The 18,241-nt window shown below is 42.3% G+C and overlaps 1 protein-coding gene across 1 annotated transcript in view; it reads left to right on the top strand.

The window, feature by feature from the left end:
- The window catches only part of EZR (ezrin), a 50,766-nt gene that overhangs the window by 1,111 nt on the left and 31,414 nt on the right, over positions 1 to 18,241 (top strand). The window contains exon 2 of the mRNA XM_077898683.1: positions 177 to 264. Coding sequence (XP_077754809.1) covers positions 253 to 264 — 12 coding nt within the window. The 5' untranslated portion in view covers positions 177 to 252. The remainder of the gene's footprint in view (positions 1 to 176; positions 265 to 18,241) is intronic.

Genomic DNA, 18,241 nt, shown 5'->3' with positions numbered 1-18,241 from the left:
CGCTCCCTCCCCCGCCCCCTCCCCCGCGGGGCCCGCCCGGCCCGCCGTAATTGCAGGTTGGGCGGTGACTCAGGCGGGCGCCCGCCCGGCCGGTTCTTAAGCGGCAGCGCGGGGCGGGCGCGGAGAGTCGGGCGAGGCGGCGGCTGCGCGCGCTGAAGGGCGTCCCTCTGCTGCAGGTCCCGGGAGCGGTCTCAGCTGCTGCGGCCGAGTCGAGTTTCCAGCGGAGTGAGGAAAGCCCGCGAGGAACCCAAGATGCCGAAGCCAGTAAGCGGCCGGGACCCCGGGGCGGGGGCGGGCTTCGTGGGTCGGGGAGGGAGCTCGCGGGGGCCGCGCGCCCTGCGGTCCTTCTGTTCGGGAGCCCCCCCCCCCCCCCCCCCGCCCCAGGAGTTTATGCTCTTTTGTAAAAGAAAGTTCGGCCTGCTTGAAAACTCTATTCTATTCTAACGCCGCTCGGAAGTTTCTCAGTAAGAAGTTGTCCAGGTGACGGAGGGGCCGCTGGCTTCCGACGACGCCCGTCGGCTCGAGTCCTTGGGTGGGTCGGGACCGGACCCGCCCACGCCCTGCTCTGGGGCCTGAGCGGCCGGGCTCGGGCTCCGTCTTTCTGGCGGCAGCTGCCTGCCAGCCGCGCTCCGCGCCCCCGGGGGTGCTGGTGGCTGCAGGATCCCTGTCCCTGACAGAGGTTGGGTAGTGACCTGAGTCGCCGATGAAGGAGGGCGGCCCTGCTCTCCGGTCGTGCGCCCCGGGCCGCCTCGTAAACGTCCGCACCCGGGTCCCCTGAATCTGATTGTGTTGCTCCCAGGGTTAGATCCCCGCCCAGGCTGGGGGGGGAGGGGGGACGTTCATTTAGTGGGGGGAGCAACGCAGGTTCTTTGTGACCAGCATTTCTTGGAAAGCTGTCTGTATCTACCTGCTTTAACACAGGGGAACTGTGGCTAGATGTTGGGGAGAGGATTTGACATTTTTTTAAAGGTTTTGACTCAGGATGGAGAAGATACGTGCATTCATTACAAATTGCACTTAAAGATATAGAATTCTAGTTTTTCAAACGAGTTCGTTCTGTAGTCCATGCTAATGCATTTTCCAGCAGCAAGTCGTAGAGTCTCTAAAAGGAGTTCTTTATTAATCAAGGGTTTACTGTTAGATTAAATAAATTACTATGTTAATATGCTATCAGCTTCAGAAACCAATATAGTTTTTGTCTAGATTACATAATTAAGATGATTGATTCGTGCTGCAGAAAATGTTTTTTCCTACGCAAAACTCTTCTTTTTGTTTCACACTTGGCACATGGCACCCAGGCTTTACAATGCCTGTGATGTAAAACTGATGTAAACTCAACCAGTTACTCAGGGCACAGCCCCATGCAGCCTTTTGCTGAGCAGCCGTCAAGACGTTACCGTAGGTATTGGTTTTCTTTATTTCACTGAAAACAGGCAGAGTTTAGCTTTTAAGATATCACTCTGAAAAAAGGCAGTAAACCAGTTTCCTGTCACTGCTTTTCTTTCTCATTTCTCAAAATGATCTGTGATTTCTTTTATTCTTTTTATTGCAGTAAATATACGTAAAAATACAATTTGTTATCTTAATCATTCTTTTTTTTATTTTATTTTATTTATTTATGATAGAGAGAGAGAGAGGCAGAGACACAGGAAGAGGGAGAAGCAGGCTCCATGCACCAGGAGCCTGACGTGGGATTCGATCCCGGGTCTCCAGGATCGCGCCCTGGGCCAAAGGCAGGCGCCAAACCGCTGCGCCACCCAGGGATCCCCATCTTAATCATTCTTAAGTGTATAGTTCAGTGGCATAGGTATATTCACCACCACCATCCATCTCTACAATTTTTTATCTTTTGAAACTGAAACTCTAACCATTAAATACTAACTCCCCATCCTCTCCCCCAGCCCTTGGTACCCACCCTTATACTTCCTGTCTCTACCACTTTGACTACTCTTAAGGTCCTCATATAAGTGGAATCACACAATATGGTCCTTTTGAGACTGGCTCACATCACTAGTATACTGTCTTCAAGGTTCATCCATGTCGTAGCATGTGTTAGAATTTCCTCACTTTTTTAAGGCTCTTTTTTTTTTTTTTTTTACTACTTACGGCAGGTATATTTTAATTGTATAAAGATAGATACATTTGAATGGTTGGGGTTTTGGGCTTCTACCTGAATCCTTGAATTCAGCAGGCACAGTAATTTTGATTGATATCTAAACTGTCAGTAGACAACTAAAACAGTGTGAATGAAATATTTGCTGTTTTTTCTCAGTATTACTTCTCGAATCACCACTTGTTAGATTGGGTGTTCACTCATTTAGCAAGCATCTGTCCTGCAAGCTGTGTGCACAAGGCATGGATAGGTGAGACCAAGCTTGTCTCCGGGGAGCTTATAGTCTAGGACCCAAGCCAGAACACGCACGAATGCTGAAGTAGAAGCTGGAATACTGAGTACCACCAAAGAGGGGGAGAGGCTTAGGTCAAGTGCAACACCGTTGGGAGGAAAACCATCCCATGGGGAAATGCGTAGACTTTATTGAAGTTATCCTTCAGCTGAGAAGTTACCCTTCAGCTAAGTCTTGCTCGAGGGCTGTGGGTAGGATTTGATCAGCGTGGGTACTCCACGGGAGGCACTATTATCTGGTTTTGCTTTTCCCACAACTGTTTTGGGGCTCTACTCATGTAGACTTCCAAGGAGGAGGGTTTGAGGTCCAGAAGACACCACACCCTCTGCTCAGCTGATTGTTTGACCTTGTGGGCCCCTCTCATCTGGGGAGAGGCGCGGGGGGTTTGTGTCCAAGGATCTGGCTCAGGAAGCAGGCCTTGTGCCAGTGGTTCAGCCAAGGGTGACCTGGGGTCCTCCTTCCTCTTTACTTCTTTTTTTTTTTTTAAGTAATTTTTTTTGTAGATTGTATTTATTTATTCATGAGAGACACACACACACACAGAGAGAGAGAGAGGCAGAGGGAGAAGCAGGCTCCATGCAGGGAGCCCGACGTGGGTCTCAATCCCGGGTCTCCAGGATCAGGCCCTGGGCTGAAGGCAGCGCTAAGCCGCTGAGCCACCCGGGCTGCCCCCTCTTTACTTCTTAACTACCACACTTGCTTTCTTCATTGTGATAGGAAGGAGGCATAGGGCGGTAGAAAGGAAAACCACAGCAGTCAAGTTTAGGAATGATGCAAGCCAAGCTCTCTTAAATCTTTTCTGAGCTTAAGGGGTACTGGCAGATGCTGTAACTTCATTTCTAAAGTTTTGATGTGAAAGTTTTTAATATAAAAGATTTTTCCTTTCCGTAGGAAAACTGAAAGCATGTTCAAAATTCCACCCTGTGCCAAAATGTTAAGATAATTTCTGAGATTACTTTGCCTCTCTGGGAATATATAGCCTTTTCCACTAAATTTTTTTTCTGTACCCACTGTGGAATAAGTCCTTGTTTCTTAGCTTCATGTTGCAGGTTCCTGGTCTATAAAATGGGGCTGCTGGCAGTACCTAATTCATAATGGTACATGAGACAATTAATGTCCATTAAATATTTTAACAGACAGGATTTACTGAATCTACTGGTTCATTTTCCAGCAAACCCCCCCCCCCCCCGCCCCAATCAATTGAGGAGGACACATGGGATGTGTTTTCTGTGTATCCCTCCTTCACCGCGGGCAGATGGTGAATTAGATAGCTAAGATTTTCCCGTGTGGTGAGAAGTGCTGGCTAGGATTAGTCATTTATCATCACACTGTTTGTAAGGCACAGTGAGTCTATTTGTACATTCATCCATTAGTTCAGCAGGCATTTATGCATTATTCTGCTAGAAGTTGAGGCTACCAAGATGAGCAGACACAGAAATATTCCCTGGCGTTGTGGATTTACAGTCTGGTGATTGGAACAGACAGTAATCCTAGAATAACTTGAGTGCATATAATGGCGTTTCTGTGGTGGTTATTGGCAGAAGTGTTAGGGAAGACAGGAAGGCACCCCAGGAGGTGATGACTGTTCAAGCAATGTGAGGAATGGAGGGGTCTTTACTAGGTGAAGGAGGGAAGCCAGAGCAAAACAGCTAGAGGGAACAACTTGTACAAAGGTCCTGTGGTGGGAGGGGAGTAGGATGAGTTCAGGGTTCTAGATGAGAATGTGTATGGCTAGAGAGGAATATCAGGCCAGCTGTGCAGAGCCTAGCAGGCCATAAGAGGGCATTTTCAGGACTTAATTCAGGGGGAAACACTGAAGGGTTTTGATTGGAAGGAATTTGGCTTTTGAAAGGTCATTTCAGCTGCACTAAGAGAATCAGTAGGAGGGAGGAGGTGAAGGTGCAAGGGTAGACTCTTGGAATAGCGTGGACCATGGGAGTGTGATGCAAATGGAGAGAAGTGGATGTGTTTGGGAGCTCTTTGATAGGACTTGGTGGGTAAATTGGGTGCAGAGGGCAGAGTGTAGCTGACTTCTGGAGTCTGGCTTGCATAACTGGTTGGATGGTAGTGCCATTCACCGAGATAAGGAACCTGGAAGAAGACCAGGTGTGGAAGGGAGGGTTGAGAGTTTGGTTTGTACTTGCTGACAAATTTGTGACTGTGATCAATGAAAGGAGTCCTTGCCTTCTTCCATGTTTATAATTGCAACCTCCTAAAATACATACAAATGTCAGTATTTTTCTTAAACTACAGTGTGTTTTAAATTCACATAGACTAAAAGTAATCCAGCTTCATCACACGTGTATACTGCACACACATAAAGTTAAAAGTTAGGTTTTCATGCTTTATTCTCAAACTTTGGCATATGTAATTCTCTGGACACCTGAAGATTCCCGGGTCCCTCACAGTACTACTGAATCCCCATCTTTAGGGCCAGGTGCTTTCAGTAAGCTCTCCCCAGATGGATCTGATGGACTTTGGGAACTGCTGATTTCATAAGGAAAAGGTAGTTTATATATTCATTCCCTCGGAATCTCTGCGATGCAGGGAGGCCCTCTTGATGGGTGGGGTTGATGCCGATGGTTGTGTGTGAGCAGAGACCAGAACCCATGGTATGTTTAGGGGGACAGCAAAACCCAGTGTGATTCCAAAGCATCCATTCAGGCAAATGTTCATGCAGGCTTGGGAGTGGATATTGAGTCGCCTTCTTGAAGTTAGTTGCAACTTAAATGCCATGGGTGCCATCACTGGTATTTGGAATGTGGCTGGGGTGGGGATGAAGAAGATAACTGGATGGATCTCAAACTCCAGAAAGACAGGAGCTAAGATGTCTAATTGGATCTCTCTGATTCAAACTTATCTCTGCAGGAGTCCAGTTGCAGAGCTTAATTTGGCAGTGACCAGTGGGCTCTCTCAAATTTTGGTTTTCTTGTTTTTAAAGGGGAAATAGAGGCAGCCATTGTTCATTAAATAGCAGGGAAGAGAGATCCCATTCCTCATTCCTCTTTTTCTCTTCTGGTCTTCCACACTGGCTTCTCTGGTTAGTCACTGTCCTAAGTAGTAATGTGATTTCTAACGAAAACTTTAATCAGTTTATGAATACTTACAGTTTGGGAAAGGAAAACAATATTGCTATTCTTACTGAATTATGATTACTCTATTTTACTTAAACTTCTGGGCTTCTTTGACATTTTGAAGATTCTTAGGCTGATTCAGTATATGCCTGCTTCACCTCTGATCTGAAGCAATAAAATTCACAGCCTGCTTTTAAAATCGGTGAATGCATTTTGAGTTATTCCTAATATTTTATTTCATTTCAGTGGTAGCTACACTTAGGGGAATCCCCAGTTACTCCAGTTGGTTTTGTTTTGTTTTGCTTTGCTTTTTTTGTTGTTGTGTTTTAAGTAGGCTCCATGCCCAGGGTGGAGCCCAACCTGGGACTCTGTCTCACGACCCTAAGATCACAACTTGAGCCAAAACCAAGAGCCAGCCAGGCACCCCAGCTCCAATTAGTTTTTAAGTTAAGCACTAAATGTATGGTTGCCACTACTAATTAGAGAATATTTACTGAAGAGACTAAAAGATTGCATTATTTTCCTTCTAAGAGTCTTACCATTCATGTCTGTGGCATAAAGAATGAAGATCTTATTGTAGACTTCAGTAGTTTATTTAGTAATCTCTACATCTGATGAGGGGCTCAAACTGAGGACCCTGAGATCAGGAGTCATGTACTCTTCAACTAAGCCAGCCAGGCACTCCTAGTTGTTTTGTTCTCTTTTAGAAAAGAAATGATGCTATAATATGACTTAGAGACTTTTTTTTTTTTTTTTTAAGATTTTTATTTATTTATTAGAGACAACACAGAGGCAGAGGGAGAAGCAGGCCCCATGCAGGGAGCCTGACGAGGGTGATCCTAAGCCACCGGTGTGTCCGACTTAGAAACTTTTGGCTAAAAATGCTTAGCCCCCGTGGCCCAGCAGCCCCCATGGCCCAGCAGTTTAGCGCCACCTTCAGCCGGGGGTGTGATCCTGGAGACCTGGGATCGGGTCCCACGTTGGGCTCCCTGCATGGAGCCTGCTTCTCCCTCTGTGTGTGTCTCTGTCTCTTTCTCTGTCTTTCATAAATAAATAAAATCTTTTTTAAAAAAAGCTTAATATATAGTTAATGAACATAATTTTTCCAAATAAAAATGCAAAGCCATATAAAGAATAGTTTCATAATTTAGTATTTAACCTGTACTTTGGCAAGCTATCTAGCTTCTAGGAACCTCCATTTTGTCATCTGTAAAATGGGAGTAACATTTTTAAATGAAAAGAATTCTACATAAAATATACAAAGCTCGTGTCTATGAAATCCAAATAATATGTCTCCAGATGCCATCTGCTCTGTGTATGTCTTGTGTACGTTTTTTTCTGAAAACGTCACAAATTTTTTAATGGAAGGCATAGCCAAAACTAAGGGTTTTAGTTTCCTAGTTGCTATTAGCCAGGTAAAGTTTGTCAGTAGGCCTTTTTAAGAAAAACAGCAATGTGAAATGTATGGGTTATTTAGTGAAAGGGAACACTCTTACCTCTCTTTCTCATCCTCTATGTCTTCTAGTTGTCAGAATTCCCTGGGAGGTCATATGGGCTCCTTCCTTATTCATTGAAGTCCTGTTTTATGCCATTACATCCTAGGTGGTCGTATAAAATTAAGGTAGATTGTTACCATTAAGGGATTTTTAGTCTAATAGGGGAGTCAGATATGTAAGCAAAGAATTAAAATGCAGTATAATAAGTATGATAATGGAGCTACATAGGGAAGAAGATGAAGTGTGCCTTGGAGAGCTAGGGAAAGCTTCCCAGCCAGTGAGATGCTTAGGTGGGTGTTGAGGGGTGCATAGGAGCTCACCAGTGCATCAGAGCAGAAGGGCATTTAAGGCAGCAACAGTCAGTGGTGGTTCTATCTTGTGTTGTGAGTCACAGTCCATTCTCTAGGCTCTTCTTTCTCTCTCTCTTTTTTTTTTTTTTTTAAGATTTCATTTATTCATGAATGACACAGAGAGGAGAGGCAGAGAAAGACGCAGGCTCCCTGCAGGGAACCCAGTGTGGGACTCAATCCCAGGACCCTGGGATCACAACCAGAGCCAAAGGCAGACATTCAACCACTGAGCCACCCAGGCTTCCCTCTAGGCTCTTCTTAATACCTATAGATAAATGGTAATACTGGTTCAAAGAACATGGAAGACTGCATTAATTATATTTTTAATGTGTAATATATTTGATAAAATCAAACCTTAAAAGCAAAATGACCTTGACCCAACTTTTATTGGATCGTGGGGATCAATTGGACGTGAGGATCAAACTGTAATAGCAAGTATAGCAGATTATGCTTACCTTTTTGTTAACTTTAAAGATACTTTCCACATCCTATTTTTTTCTATATTTGCCTGAAAGTCAGTTCCTATGTCAAAAAATTGTAATCAGATATTATCATAAATAATTGTTTTTACTTTAGGATAGTATAGGTCAAGACTAAATATGACTGTGACTGGTTTTTATAGGGGCCACACACTAGGAACGGTTTTCACATTTTAAAAAAATATTTATTTATTCATGAGAGGCACACAGAGAGAGGCTGAGACACAGGTAGAGGGAGAAGCAGGCTCCATGCAGGGAGCCTGATGTGGGACTGGATCCCGGATTCCAGGATCACGACCTGAGCTGAAGGCAGACGCCCAACCACTGAGCCACCCAGGGATCCCGTGGTTTTTACACTTTTATTTATTTATTTATTTTAATTTTTATTTATTTATGATAGAGCGAGAGAGGCAGAGACACAGGCAGAGGGAGAAGCAGGCTCCATGCACCGGGAGCCCAACGTGGGATTCGATCCCGGGTCTCCAGGATCGCGCCCTGGGCCAAAGGCAGGCGCTAAACCGCTGTGCCACCCAGGGATCCCGTGGTTTTTACACTTTTAAAGAGTTGTTTAGAACAAAAGTACAGTAACATGTGACAGACACTGCAATGGCCCCCCAAAGCCTAAAATACTTATCTGGCCCTTCACAGAAAAATTTGGTAACCTCTGCTTTAGGATAAAAATAATTACTTAAATATATTCTTGTATATATTTTATGACAAAGCTAATAATATTTCCAAGCAGATCGACACCAGCTGTTCCAATTTTTAAAAATTTCTAATCAAAGAGCAAATAATCTGTTAGCCAATATTAGGTGCATCACAGGCTGTGAGCCTGGCAGGTATTGAGAAGGCTGCTGTCACCTAGGAGCAGGCACGGGTGGTGTTGAGGGAATATTTTAAACAAGGCTGGTGCTCCAGCAGATCTTTGTTGTATAGACAAAGTGGTAGTATCTTGTGTCACACTGGCTAAGCCGTTGTATGATGACAGACTTCTGGCGGACAGCAAAAGGAAGCAATTTGTATCTGATATCTGAGTTGAAAGGAGAAGATTATATAAATGAGTTGTTTTTTTAATTACTGACAATTTGAAATTAACTTTTGACGCACTATAGTCTATGTATGAATTTCTGACTGTACATAGTTTTATAATTCATTCGTTAGCTCTATCTAAAATAGAACCCCTTTCAACTGTCCACCCTTTAGTAAGTTTTATTTTACTTACTAGAACTTAGTTCTATCTATAACAGTGTTAGATACTTGGGTTTGGTTTTGTTGGGTGTGTGTGTTTGTGTGGGTTGTTTGTTTTGTTTTTTGTGATTTTCTTTGCTGGCCACAAAGCAAGATGCAAAGTGGTTAAAAAAGAAAACCATCATTACCGGCTTCAGGAACAAACTTTGCGTTCTTGCTTTATTGGCCTTATTAAATTATTGCTTATTGGTATGTAAACATGCCTGCCTCTTAGAAGCTATTCTGGGTGAGCTTCTCATGTCCCTGTGCCCGTCCCCCTTACCTGTGAAACACTGTCCAGGGGATCTAGCGCAGAGGTTATGCTGAGGCCAGGCAGGACATCCCGGCACTGGAAGCTCCTGGCCCTGTGCCTAGTGCCGAGGACAGTATATGGAGAGGAACTCAACTTGTCACTACTAAATTCTTATCTGATTAAAAACTTTTGTATTTCATGATGGGGATTCTTTTTTCTCACGTAGCCTGGTATTGCAATAGAATTTACCTTGCATTTTTGTCCCTTTACTCCCTCAATGAGCATCAGCCCCATCCCTAATGTTCACTTGTTCATTAACAATTAGAGTACCTGCTGTGTGCCAGGTTCTTAGTTCCCGGAGGTACACTTGTTGACAAAAAGGGGGAAACCCCTGCTTCCAAATCCTTAACATAAAGTCAGGGAGTGATAGCAACACTGTTGTTGGTTTTCTTCATCCAGGCTTTGCCAAAAGGTAGAGAGGCTTTTAATTCTCACTCTTTGTTGAGTGAAGAGTTAAAACCACTGGACAGACTGACCTTGTGACTGGACAGAGTGTGGTTTACTTTTGTCTGTTTGTTGTTGTTTGGTAAATCACTCATGCACTGGACAGTGAGCCAGGATACTTCTCTAAGAACTTGTTTTCAAGTAGGTTTGATGATAAGCATGTCATCCTTTGTCATACCCACATAGATTCTGTCATCATTTCTCAGATAGAGATTCAAGGAAATTAATTTTTTGAATGATATTATGGGTCTTGGATCATTACTGCATGTATAGATTTCATGAAAAATACTTCTTAGAAGGAGATCCAGCCATGTTTATTATGTTTTTAAAGAGAAAATTGAACCACAAACCACTGGGTAAAAACTTAGAACGTAAATATTATATTGGAACCACCTCTTATTTATGAAAGGCATCATGTATAATAGTAAAGTATTCTTGTTGAGGTGTCTCATTGTCTTGGTTAAATAATTATGGATATTGCTTCTTGTTGTTCAAGTATCTGCTTACATAATACATTGCTATTTGGGTGAGACTTTTAAGTGGGACTTAGATGGGGAGATAGGGTGGGGAAAACTTGATGTTTGTTAAGAAACTGGCCAAACAGGGCAGTTTGGAAATACAGTGTGATGACAAGGCTGCAGAGGGCATAAGACAATTTGAACAATTCAACTGTAAAAATATATTTTTTTAAAGATTTTATTTATTCATGAGAGGCAGAGACATAGGCAGAGGGAGAAGCAGGCTCCTTGAAGGGGGCCCGATGTGGGACTGGGTCCCCAGAACCAAAGGCAGACGCTCAACCACTGAGCCACCCAGGTGTTCCTAAAAAGATTTTTTGAGACAATGGGGGATAATTAAATATTGATTGATTTTTAAATATTAAAATGATAGAAGTACGGTGAGTGTGTAACTTACGTACTCAGTTCTTTAGGGCTATGTATTGAAGTTTTTGCAATTGAAATGGTCCTGTGGCAGCCTAAAATAAGCCAGCAAAAATTATTTTAAACTGGTGGGAAGAATTGATGAATCAAGAATGTTAGGAAGTTAATGGTGTCCAGCTGCATGAAAGTACGTGAAGAGGGGATGGTGTCCATTCTCTCTACTTTTGTGAATGTTCCAAATTTTACAAAGTAAAGTTTGTTTTATAAAGGCACATTATAGGGGTGAAAAGATGTTGTCACTTTTCCAAAAGGACAAACGTTTGAGTGTGGTGGGAGGGCAAGTGGGAAGGGACATCTCTGCTTTGGGATCTGGAGTCCCCTGGAGGGAGCCTGAGAACCCTTCGAGCTCCTGCTGAGCTGCTCTAGGAGGATCCTTGAGTAGACTCCCCCCTTTTTTTTTCTTGACGCCCCTTTTCTTGGGAGAGCTTTGGTGTTCTGATTAGATGAGTGCCTGATTTTACCCCATCTGGACTGTCTCACCTCCCACATACATATTTTACTCGAGGGAACCTCCAGTCACAATTGCAGTTCATTTGAAAACACAGAGCTGTTTATTCCTAGCTAGTTCCACTGTTTCCCACGATCTTGGCGGGAGGAGGTTGTGCAGTGCCCTTCGTGCCCCGACTGGAAATAGGTCATCGCCTCAATGGCAGCTTTTGCAGAGATGAAAATTGAAAGTGAGCATAGCAAAGTTTGGGGCATTCTGGAACAGGGTTTTGTGCAGCCAATTTGAAGGCTAGCTTTAGAGGCTGGCTTGCCATCCCCACGGGGCCTCAGGCAGGTGGGAGGGATATGGCCACAAGCACAGCAGACCTGAGCTTTTGTGTGTGTGTGTGGGGGAGCTCTTGAGTGGGCCTCTGGCCCTTACTCCCATTAATTAATTGTGTGTAGTTGTGATCTGTCTTGGACCTGACGTACTGGATCTCAACCAAGTATAAACTGAGAATTTTGTTTTTGTTTTAGTATAATTTCAGCAACACTGGGCGGTTTAAATAAGTTTTGTTGAAATTTGTTTCTGTGTGAATTTTGTAAACTTACTGATTTAGTAGGATTTTTTTAAAAAAGCTATTGGAGTCTTGCTCTGTATTTTCAAAGATGGCCAAAGTAAAGCCTTCTTGGTCAGGTTTAAATATATTTTGCCTAAGCTTCTTACAGGACAAATGTTCTGTAACAAAATATTACTGCACATGGGATTTTTTTAAAAAGATTTTGTATTTTAAAATAATCTCTATACCCAGCATGGGCTTGAACTCACAACCCCGAGATTGAGTTGCATGCTTTACAGACTGAGCCAGTCAGGTGCTCCTATTGCATATGTAATCTTAACCAGGGGCAAAGATTTATAAAGGAAATGGCACAAGATTTAAGTATGATTTAGCTTACGTGTCCTTCACTAAAACAACAGGTTAGTGAAGGAATTCCACTGCTCGGACATTACCATTTTTTGATAGTTACTCCCAACCAGGTTAGAAAGGTAAAACCCTTGAGAGACTTCTAACTTTACAAAGAAAACAGTACATTCCAAGTGGGTAGTGAAGTCTAATCTATAGGCCTTTAATTTCCTGCATTTTATGAGCCTAGAATGAAACATCATTGCAGTAGGTGATAGCCATGTTGGTCCTGTCCCTTTTGTCTTTTATGGGATCCTAAATTGGTGGATATAATTAACCTCCGTTTTCAGTGAACTAAACTGGTGAAGTATGTATGACACATCAGGCAAAACTGAAATCACATGTTACAGAATCAAGACTTCACACGCCTATTAGCTCAAGAGAAAGTGACCTTGGAGTAGGGAGAAAAGAAGGATGTAATCTGTGTCTTGGAAAGAAATTGTTTCTTCCCCTTTCCTAGGCTAGGTGTCGAAGCCTGACGGCCAGTCCAGTGCCCATATTGAATCTGCACAGAGAGTGCATGTCTTTCCTGGTGTCAGGGTGGTTCCTGCTTTTAGACTCTCACTAGAGAGCTAGTAGTTTCGAGGAATAGGATTTAAAAGCCCTTAGCCCATAGGAGGAAGCCCCAGTAGTCATCTGCACCACAGGTGAGTGGAGCTTGGGTGATAGTGAGGACCCTTCAACTTGTCAAAGCCTGAGTCCATGGACGGTGGCGAGGACTCAGCACGAAATGTTCCCAGCCCAGTTTTCAAGTTAGAGGGAACTGACCTTTTTAATGGGGCTGCTCAGAGAGTTCCTTTCTAACTGAGGTTGTGATTTTTCTCTAGTTATAATGAGTACAAACAGGACTGGTTTGTCTGCTTTTTGTCTGCTGCACTGTGAGACAGGAAGTGGGTCTGGGGGCAGGAAGTGGCTCACTTTCCAAGGCAGAAGGAGCCATTTAGAAAGACCTGGGGTTTCATTACCTGCTCCTAAAATTATGTGATGGATATCAGTTGATCTGGGCTCTTCCCTGTGTATCTATACTTTTATATAATTTTCATCCTGGAATTTGGAACAAACTTTTCAGAATTAAAAACCATTGACTTGTATTGAAAGACGCAACATTTCAGGGATAACATTTAAGAGCCATATACATATAAACAAATGTTTTTAGTAGCTGATTATCAGAAGTTGAGGCAGTTGCATACACCTTTCTGGGCCTGTTTCCTCAGCCTTTAAAAGAAAGTGATGTGATGAGCACTGGGTTTTATATGCAACTGATAAATCATTGCACGCTACATCAGAAACCATGTACTTTATGTTGGCCAATTGAATTTAAATTTTTAAAAGAGGGGAGAAAAGAGGTTGGACGAGGATAACTTTTCCCCTCACCAAGTAGCCACTTAGAATCAGCCCACAAAATAGTTGGACCTTGTCACTAGTTTAGTTGTCCTTAACAACATGTACGTTTATAAAACAAAAATATATCAAATATAACATGTAGATGAATGTAACTTTTAGGAAAGTTAAGAAAGGAGGTGAGGGATAGATATGTGGCACTTTTATGATTAAGTTACCCTCAAAATTCCTTAAAGTGGTACTGAGTTCTTTGTTAAAATGAGGTAGGTGCCCACCTCATGGTGTTACGACGCTCTTGGGGTGGGAGACAGGGGCCTCCCCCATATTTTCATGTTAAAATTTAAGCTTAAATTTCCTAAAACTAAGGACTGGTTAACTGAACTGAGAAAGTCGACTTACAGCCACTTGGTTTGTAATGGAGTTGAGCTTACTCTTTTGTCATTTAACTCTGTGATTATGACCATACTTTTCATTAGTAATTAGCACCCAGGCAAATGCTGACCAGTTACTGCTTTTTTACACCCTATCTAGAAGGAATAGGAGAGGAGGGCAGTGGTTTGCTTTAATCCAGAGTGTAATGACCCAGCCTGAGGCACTAGATTGTGGCAGTTAATTTGGTTTCTTGATAGATTCCCTCACTCTCCACCCCCCCCCCCCCCCCCCATTTCTCAGTCTTCCATTAACTGTTAGCATCAGCCAATTTTGAATTGTCCTGCTGGGGAGGTGACCACCATCAGCAGGATAGAGTATCTGGAGTCCTGTGCAGGGCACCAGCCATGTCACCCAGTCTTTCTCTGTGACTTAGTGGTTCATATTTCCAGGAATAGTGGGACCACCCATCCGTGATTCCTAGGAAGGTTATAGGAATTACTGTGAACTGTGGGCCAGCACTTTGACCTCTGTGGAAGTACTAGATAGTGGTTATTAGAGTTGTCACAAGTGTACTCTTGTCAGCCCTAACATTTGATGATTTTATTATTACTAGGCAATAAAAGGCTAGTATATTGTCCTAGTTTTGTATAACTATTTGAAAACTTTTATCGAAAGGTGAGCTTTAAAAAAAAAAAGGTGAGCTTTAGATCTGTTCTACCCATCTGTCTTCAATGGTTGCTGTGCTACAGATAAAACTATGATGCATAGAATTTTTACTGAACTGCCTGACCATTTTTGTTCTCATTAGTTCCAGACTTTTTGCATTTGCAAAGCTAGGTGACCAGTTTTCTTTGGCATCTGAAAATTTTCCAACGCCTAACAATCAAGCCAGTTTGTTCACTGCTACTCTGTCTCTTTCATCTTGAAAGAGATTATAAAATGATGCAGTTTGGTACAGTTTAGGTGTAAGAAACAGAGGCACTTGAAAGAAAACAGCAATATTGTAAGTTATTATCCATTGATTTACAGATTTGCCATTAGCAGTATTTATTAGTGAGGTGTATTTTTACTGTTATTTTCACATTATCTAAAGGTCAGTAAACCTCAAGAAGTCTGGTATTAGGAGCTAGCACTTAAACATCTATCTCTGGAATTTTAAACTTTGAGTCCAGCCTGCTCTGGGCATGTGGTGACCTGTGGCTCCCTCTGGTAGTGGGAATGTTGAAGGAGAGGAGGGAACCCAGGATGATGGTGGTGGTGCTTTTGCCAATGCAGTGTCAGGTCACTATGGCCTTTACTTCATTTAATGCAAAATCATATTTTAAAGACCTCACTTCTATTTTACTTGTCCTCTCTCTGTACTGCAGTGTTTTGCTATTTTGGTAAATACCTCCCCATAGCAACCTGTTGGTTTTCCTTTGGCCTCTCTATTCTTAAAGGAATGGTGTACAAAAAAAAAAAAAAGGAATGGTGTACAACAGGGTTGTTTCTGGACTGCCTTTCTTGAATAAAAGTTGGGGTCTAATTATGCTTATTAGAAACTATAACAATGTAAAATATGGTCAATGAATTTTCAGGGGCAGCTAGTTCTGTATAGTTTTGTTGTTCATATAAACATTGTTACTGGGAGCAGCAATGCCCATTTTAACTAAGAGAAACATTTTACATCATAGGAGGAAACAAAGTTACCTTTTCAAATAGTAGCCTTTACTTTGACCTCCTAAAAAGGGCTGGTGATATGGAGAGAGAAAAACTAAAAAATAAAATCCACTTGCCCTAATGGCTTTCCGACTTTGCTTTCTTTGGCTGAATTCATGTGTCTGCATTTCTGCACTAAGCTGATGCAGGTTTGCTAAGCTTAATGGTAATGTTTTACAGAAGCTCTCTATTTGTTAGCCAGCAAATGTGAGAGAGAACCGCTGCGTGTCATAGCTGATATTAGGATTTATTGAGTTGGAGTATTGTTCATAATGACCTGATTTTTATCTTAAAGATAAGATTAAGATCCAGAGAGACCACCAAATAGGGTACTTCTGGGATATGGAGTCTGTGGGATATGCAGGCACAGGTCTGTAACTGTACTCCAGTTTTAGTGAATGAAAATTTAACAAAGATTTTCATATGATTATATATAAATAGTAACCGTAAATGCATTAATTTTGCCAAAAGGTGCTGTGGCTTTTTGTATGTTTGGGATAGTAATCTCTTTCCCTGATGAGAGCAGTGGCTCTCCCGGGGTGGCCTCACCTGTGAGCTTGGTAGAGCTGTAGACTTACGGGCTCCATCCCAACTTACTGAGTCAGAGACTCTCTGGGCCTGGGGCCCAGAAAACTGAGTCAACAAGCTCTTCAGGTGATTCTTCTGCATGTTCAGGTTTGAGAACCACTGCCTCCAAGGAGCACTGAGGGCCCAGGGAATAGTTTATAAGGGGCAGCTGGCTGTATTTCCCCAAACCATTACTAAGAGACACAAGACTTTGTAAAACATGTCTGCTATTGCCACGTCTCTCGGTGTAGCAATGGACAGGGCTCTGGAGGCATTTGGTAATCCAGGAAAGTCTAAAATATAAAAGTAATGTTCATTTAAAATCATAAAATCATTTAATATCATATATATTGGTACCTAAATTGAGTAGCTACCTGTAGCATGCTTGGCACCATTGAAGTTCAGTGTGGAACGGAAGACTCAGCCCCTGCTTAAAATTAGGAAAAGAACATGATTTACTTGGGAGAACCCTGAGCAAGAGCCTGGGTTCTTACCTCTGCTCCTCGGTGGGACAGCTCTCAGTGCCCTTTCCTCATTTGTGGGGTGAAGTAATCACCTAGAATTCGTGATGGCTAGAAAGACTGCTGGCTTCAGGAAAATAAGCCTGGGAAAGGATTCAGAGTGTTTTCTACTGTGTTCACATTAGTTTGTTTGGCAACTGGGATCTTCTTCCTGAAGACAGTAGTTTCATTTACAACTAAAAACAGTAAATTTAAATTTAAATATTTTTTAAAATTAGTTTTCCTGAGTTGCCTGACTCAGTCACTGGAGCATGGGACTCTTGATCTTGGTTGTGGGTTCAAGCCTCACATTGGGTCTGTGGAAATTACTTAAAAATAAAACCTTTTAGGGCAGCCCAGGTGGCTCAACAGTTCAGTGCTGCCTTCAGCCCAGGGCCTGATGATCCTGGTGACCTGGGATCGAGTCCCACATCAGGCTACCTGCATGGAGCCTGCTTCTTCCTCTGCCTGTGTCTCTGTCTCTCTCTCAGTGTGGGTCTCTCATGAATAAATAAAATCTTTACAAAAAAATAAAAATAAAACTTTTTAAATAAATTCATTTTCTTTTATCTTTGTTTCCCACCAAAGAATTTTTATTCATATCAATTTGAATACCACATTATGTCAAACACCTTGTTTTCCAGCTGTTTCATATTTTACATCACTGAAGCAACATGAGCTAGTTACTAAGCTACTCAACCTGAATGTCCATCAGCTGATGAATGGATAAATAAAAGTGATGTATCTGTGCAGTGGAATATTATTTGGCAATAAAAAAGGAATGGAGCACTAGTACAGCCTAAATAGTATGAATGAATCTGGAAAACAGGATAAGTGATGGAAGGCAGTGGCAAAAGGCCACATGTTTATGAGTAGTGTCAAGAACAGGGTAATCCATGGAGACAAACCGTAGATGGGTGGTTCTCAGGGCGAGGGAGGAAGAGTATTGGGAGGGGTGACTGCTAATGGGCACCAGGTTTCTTTGAGGGAAATGAAATGCTCTAAAATTAGATAGTGGTGCTGGTTGCATAACTCTACTGAAAACCACTGAATTGCACGTTTTAAATGGGTGAATTATGTGTAAGGTATATTTCAACAAAGCTGTTATTAAAAAAAAGCACATAATGACTCAACATGAAAATCAAAATACAATAGTCTCTATTCAGTTACGTGAACCAAAATAGTATCTCAGAAAACTGTTATAACTCATTTATTATCTGTTGTGAGAATTTCTCCTTGACCCACTCCCCTGCTTCCCCCATTTGTAGGAGAATGTTTACTCTATCTACTTCCTATCAGAGCATTTCTAAGTATTTGAAAGCTCTTATCCAAATATTTGAAAGCTGTTGGAAATTGCTGAAGGGGCACCTTTGGGAGAGGGCTGGAATGTTGGAAAACAGTGTTGACATTTTGAAGTGATTATGAAAGGTCAAGCTCTCAGTGTAATCTTGGTGGTGCTTGGATAGTTCTACTCAGACTAATTTTTTAGTAAATGCAGGTGCGATAGTATTGAGACTAATCTGTTATCACTGAATCCACTGCCTGAAATTCAAACATTAGAATGCAATCATTTGTATTTCCCTTTCTATTTTAAATGGTTTTCCTGATTCTTAAGTATATAGGAAAATCTCTGTAAACTTTCT

The sequence above is a fragment of the Canis aureus genome, chromosome 1, assembly GCF_053574225.1.
Source record: "Canis aureus isolate CA01 chromosome 1, VMU_Caureus_v.1.0, whole genome shotgun sequence".
NCBI lineage: Eukaryota > Metazoa > Chordata > Mammalia > Carnivora > Canidae > Canis > Canis aureus.
This window is presented reverse-complemented; position numbering and strand designations above follow the sequence as displayed.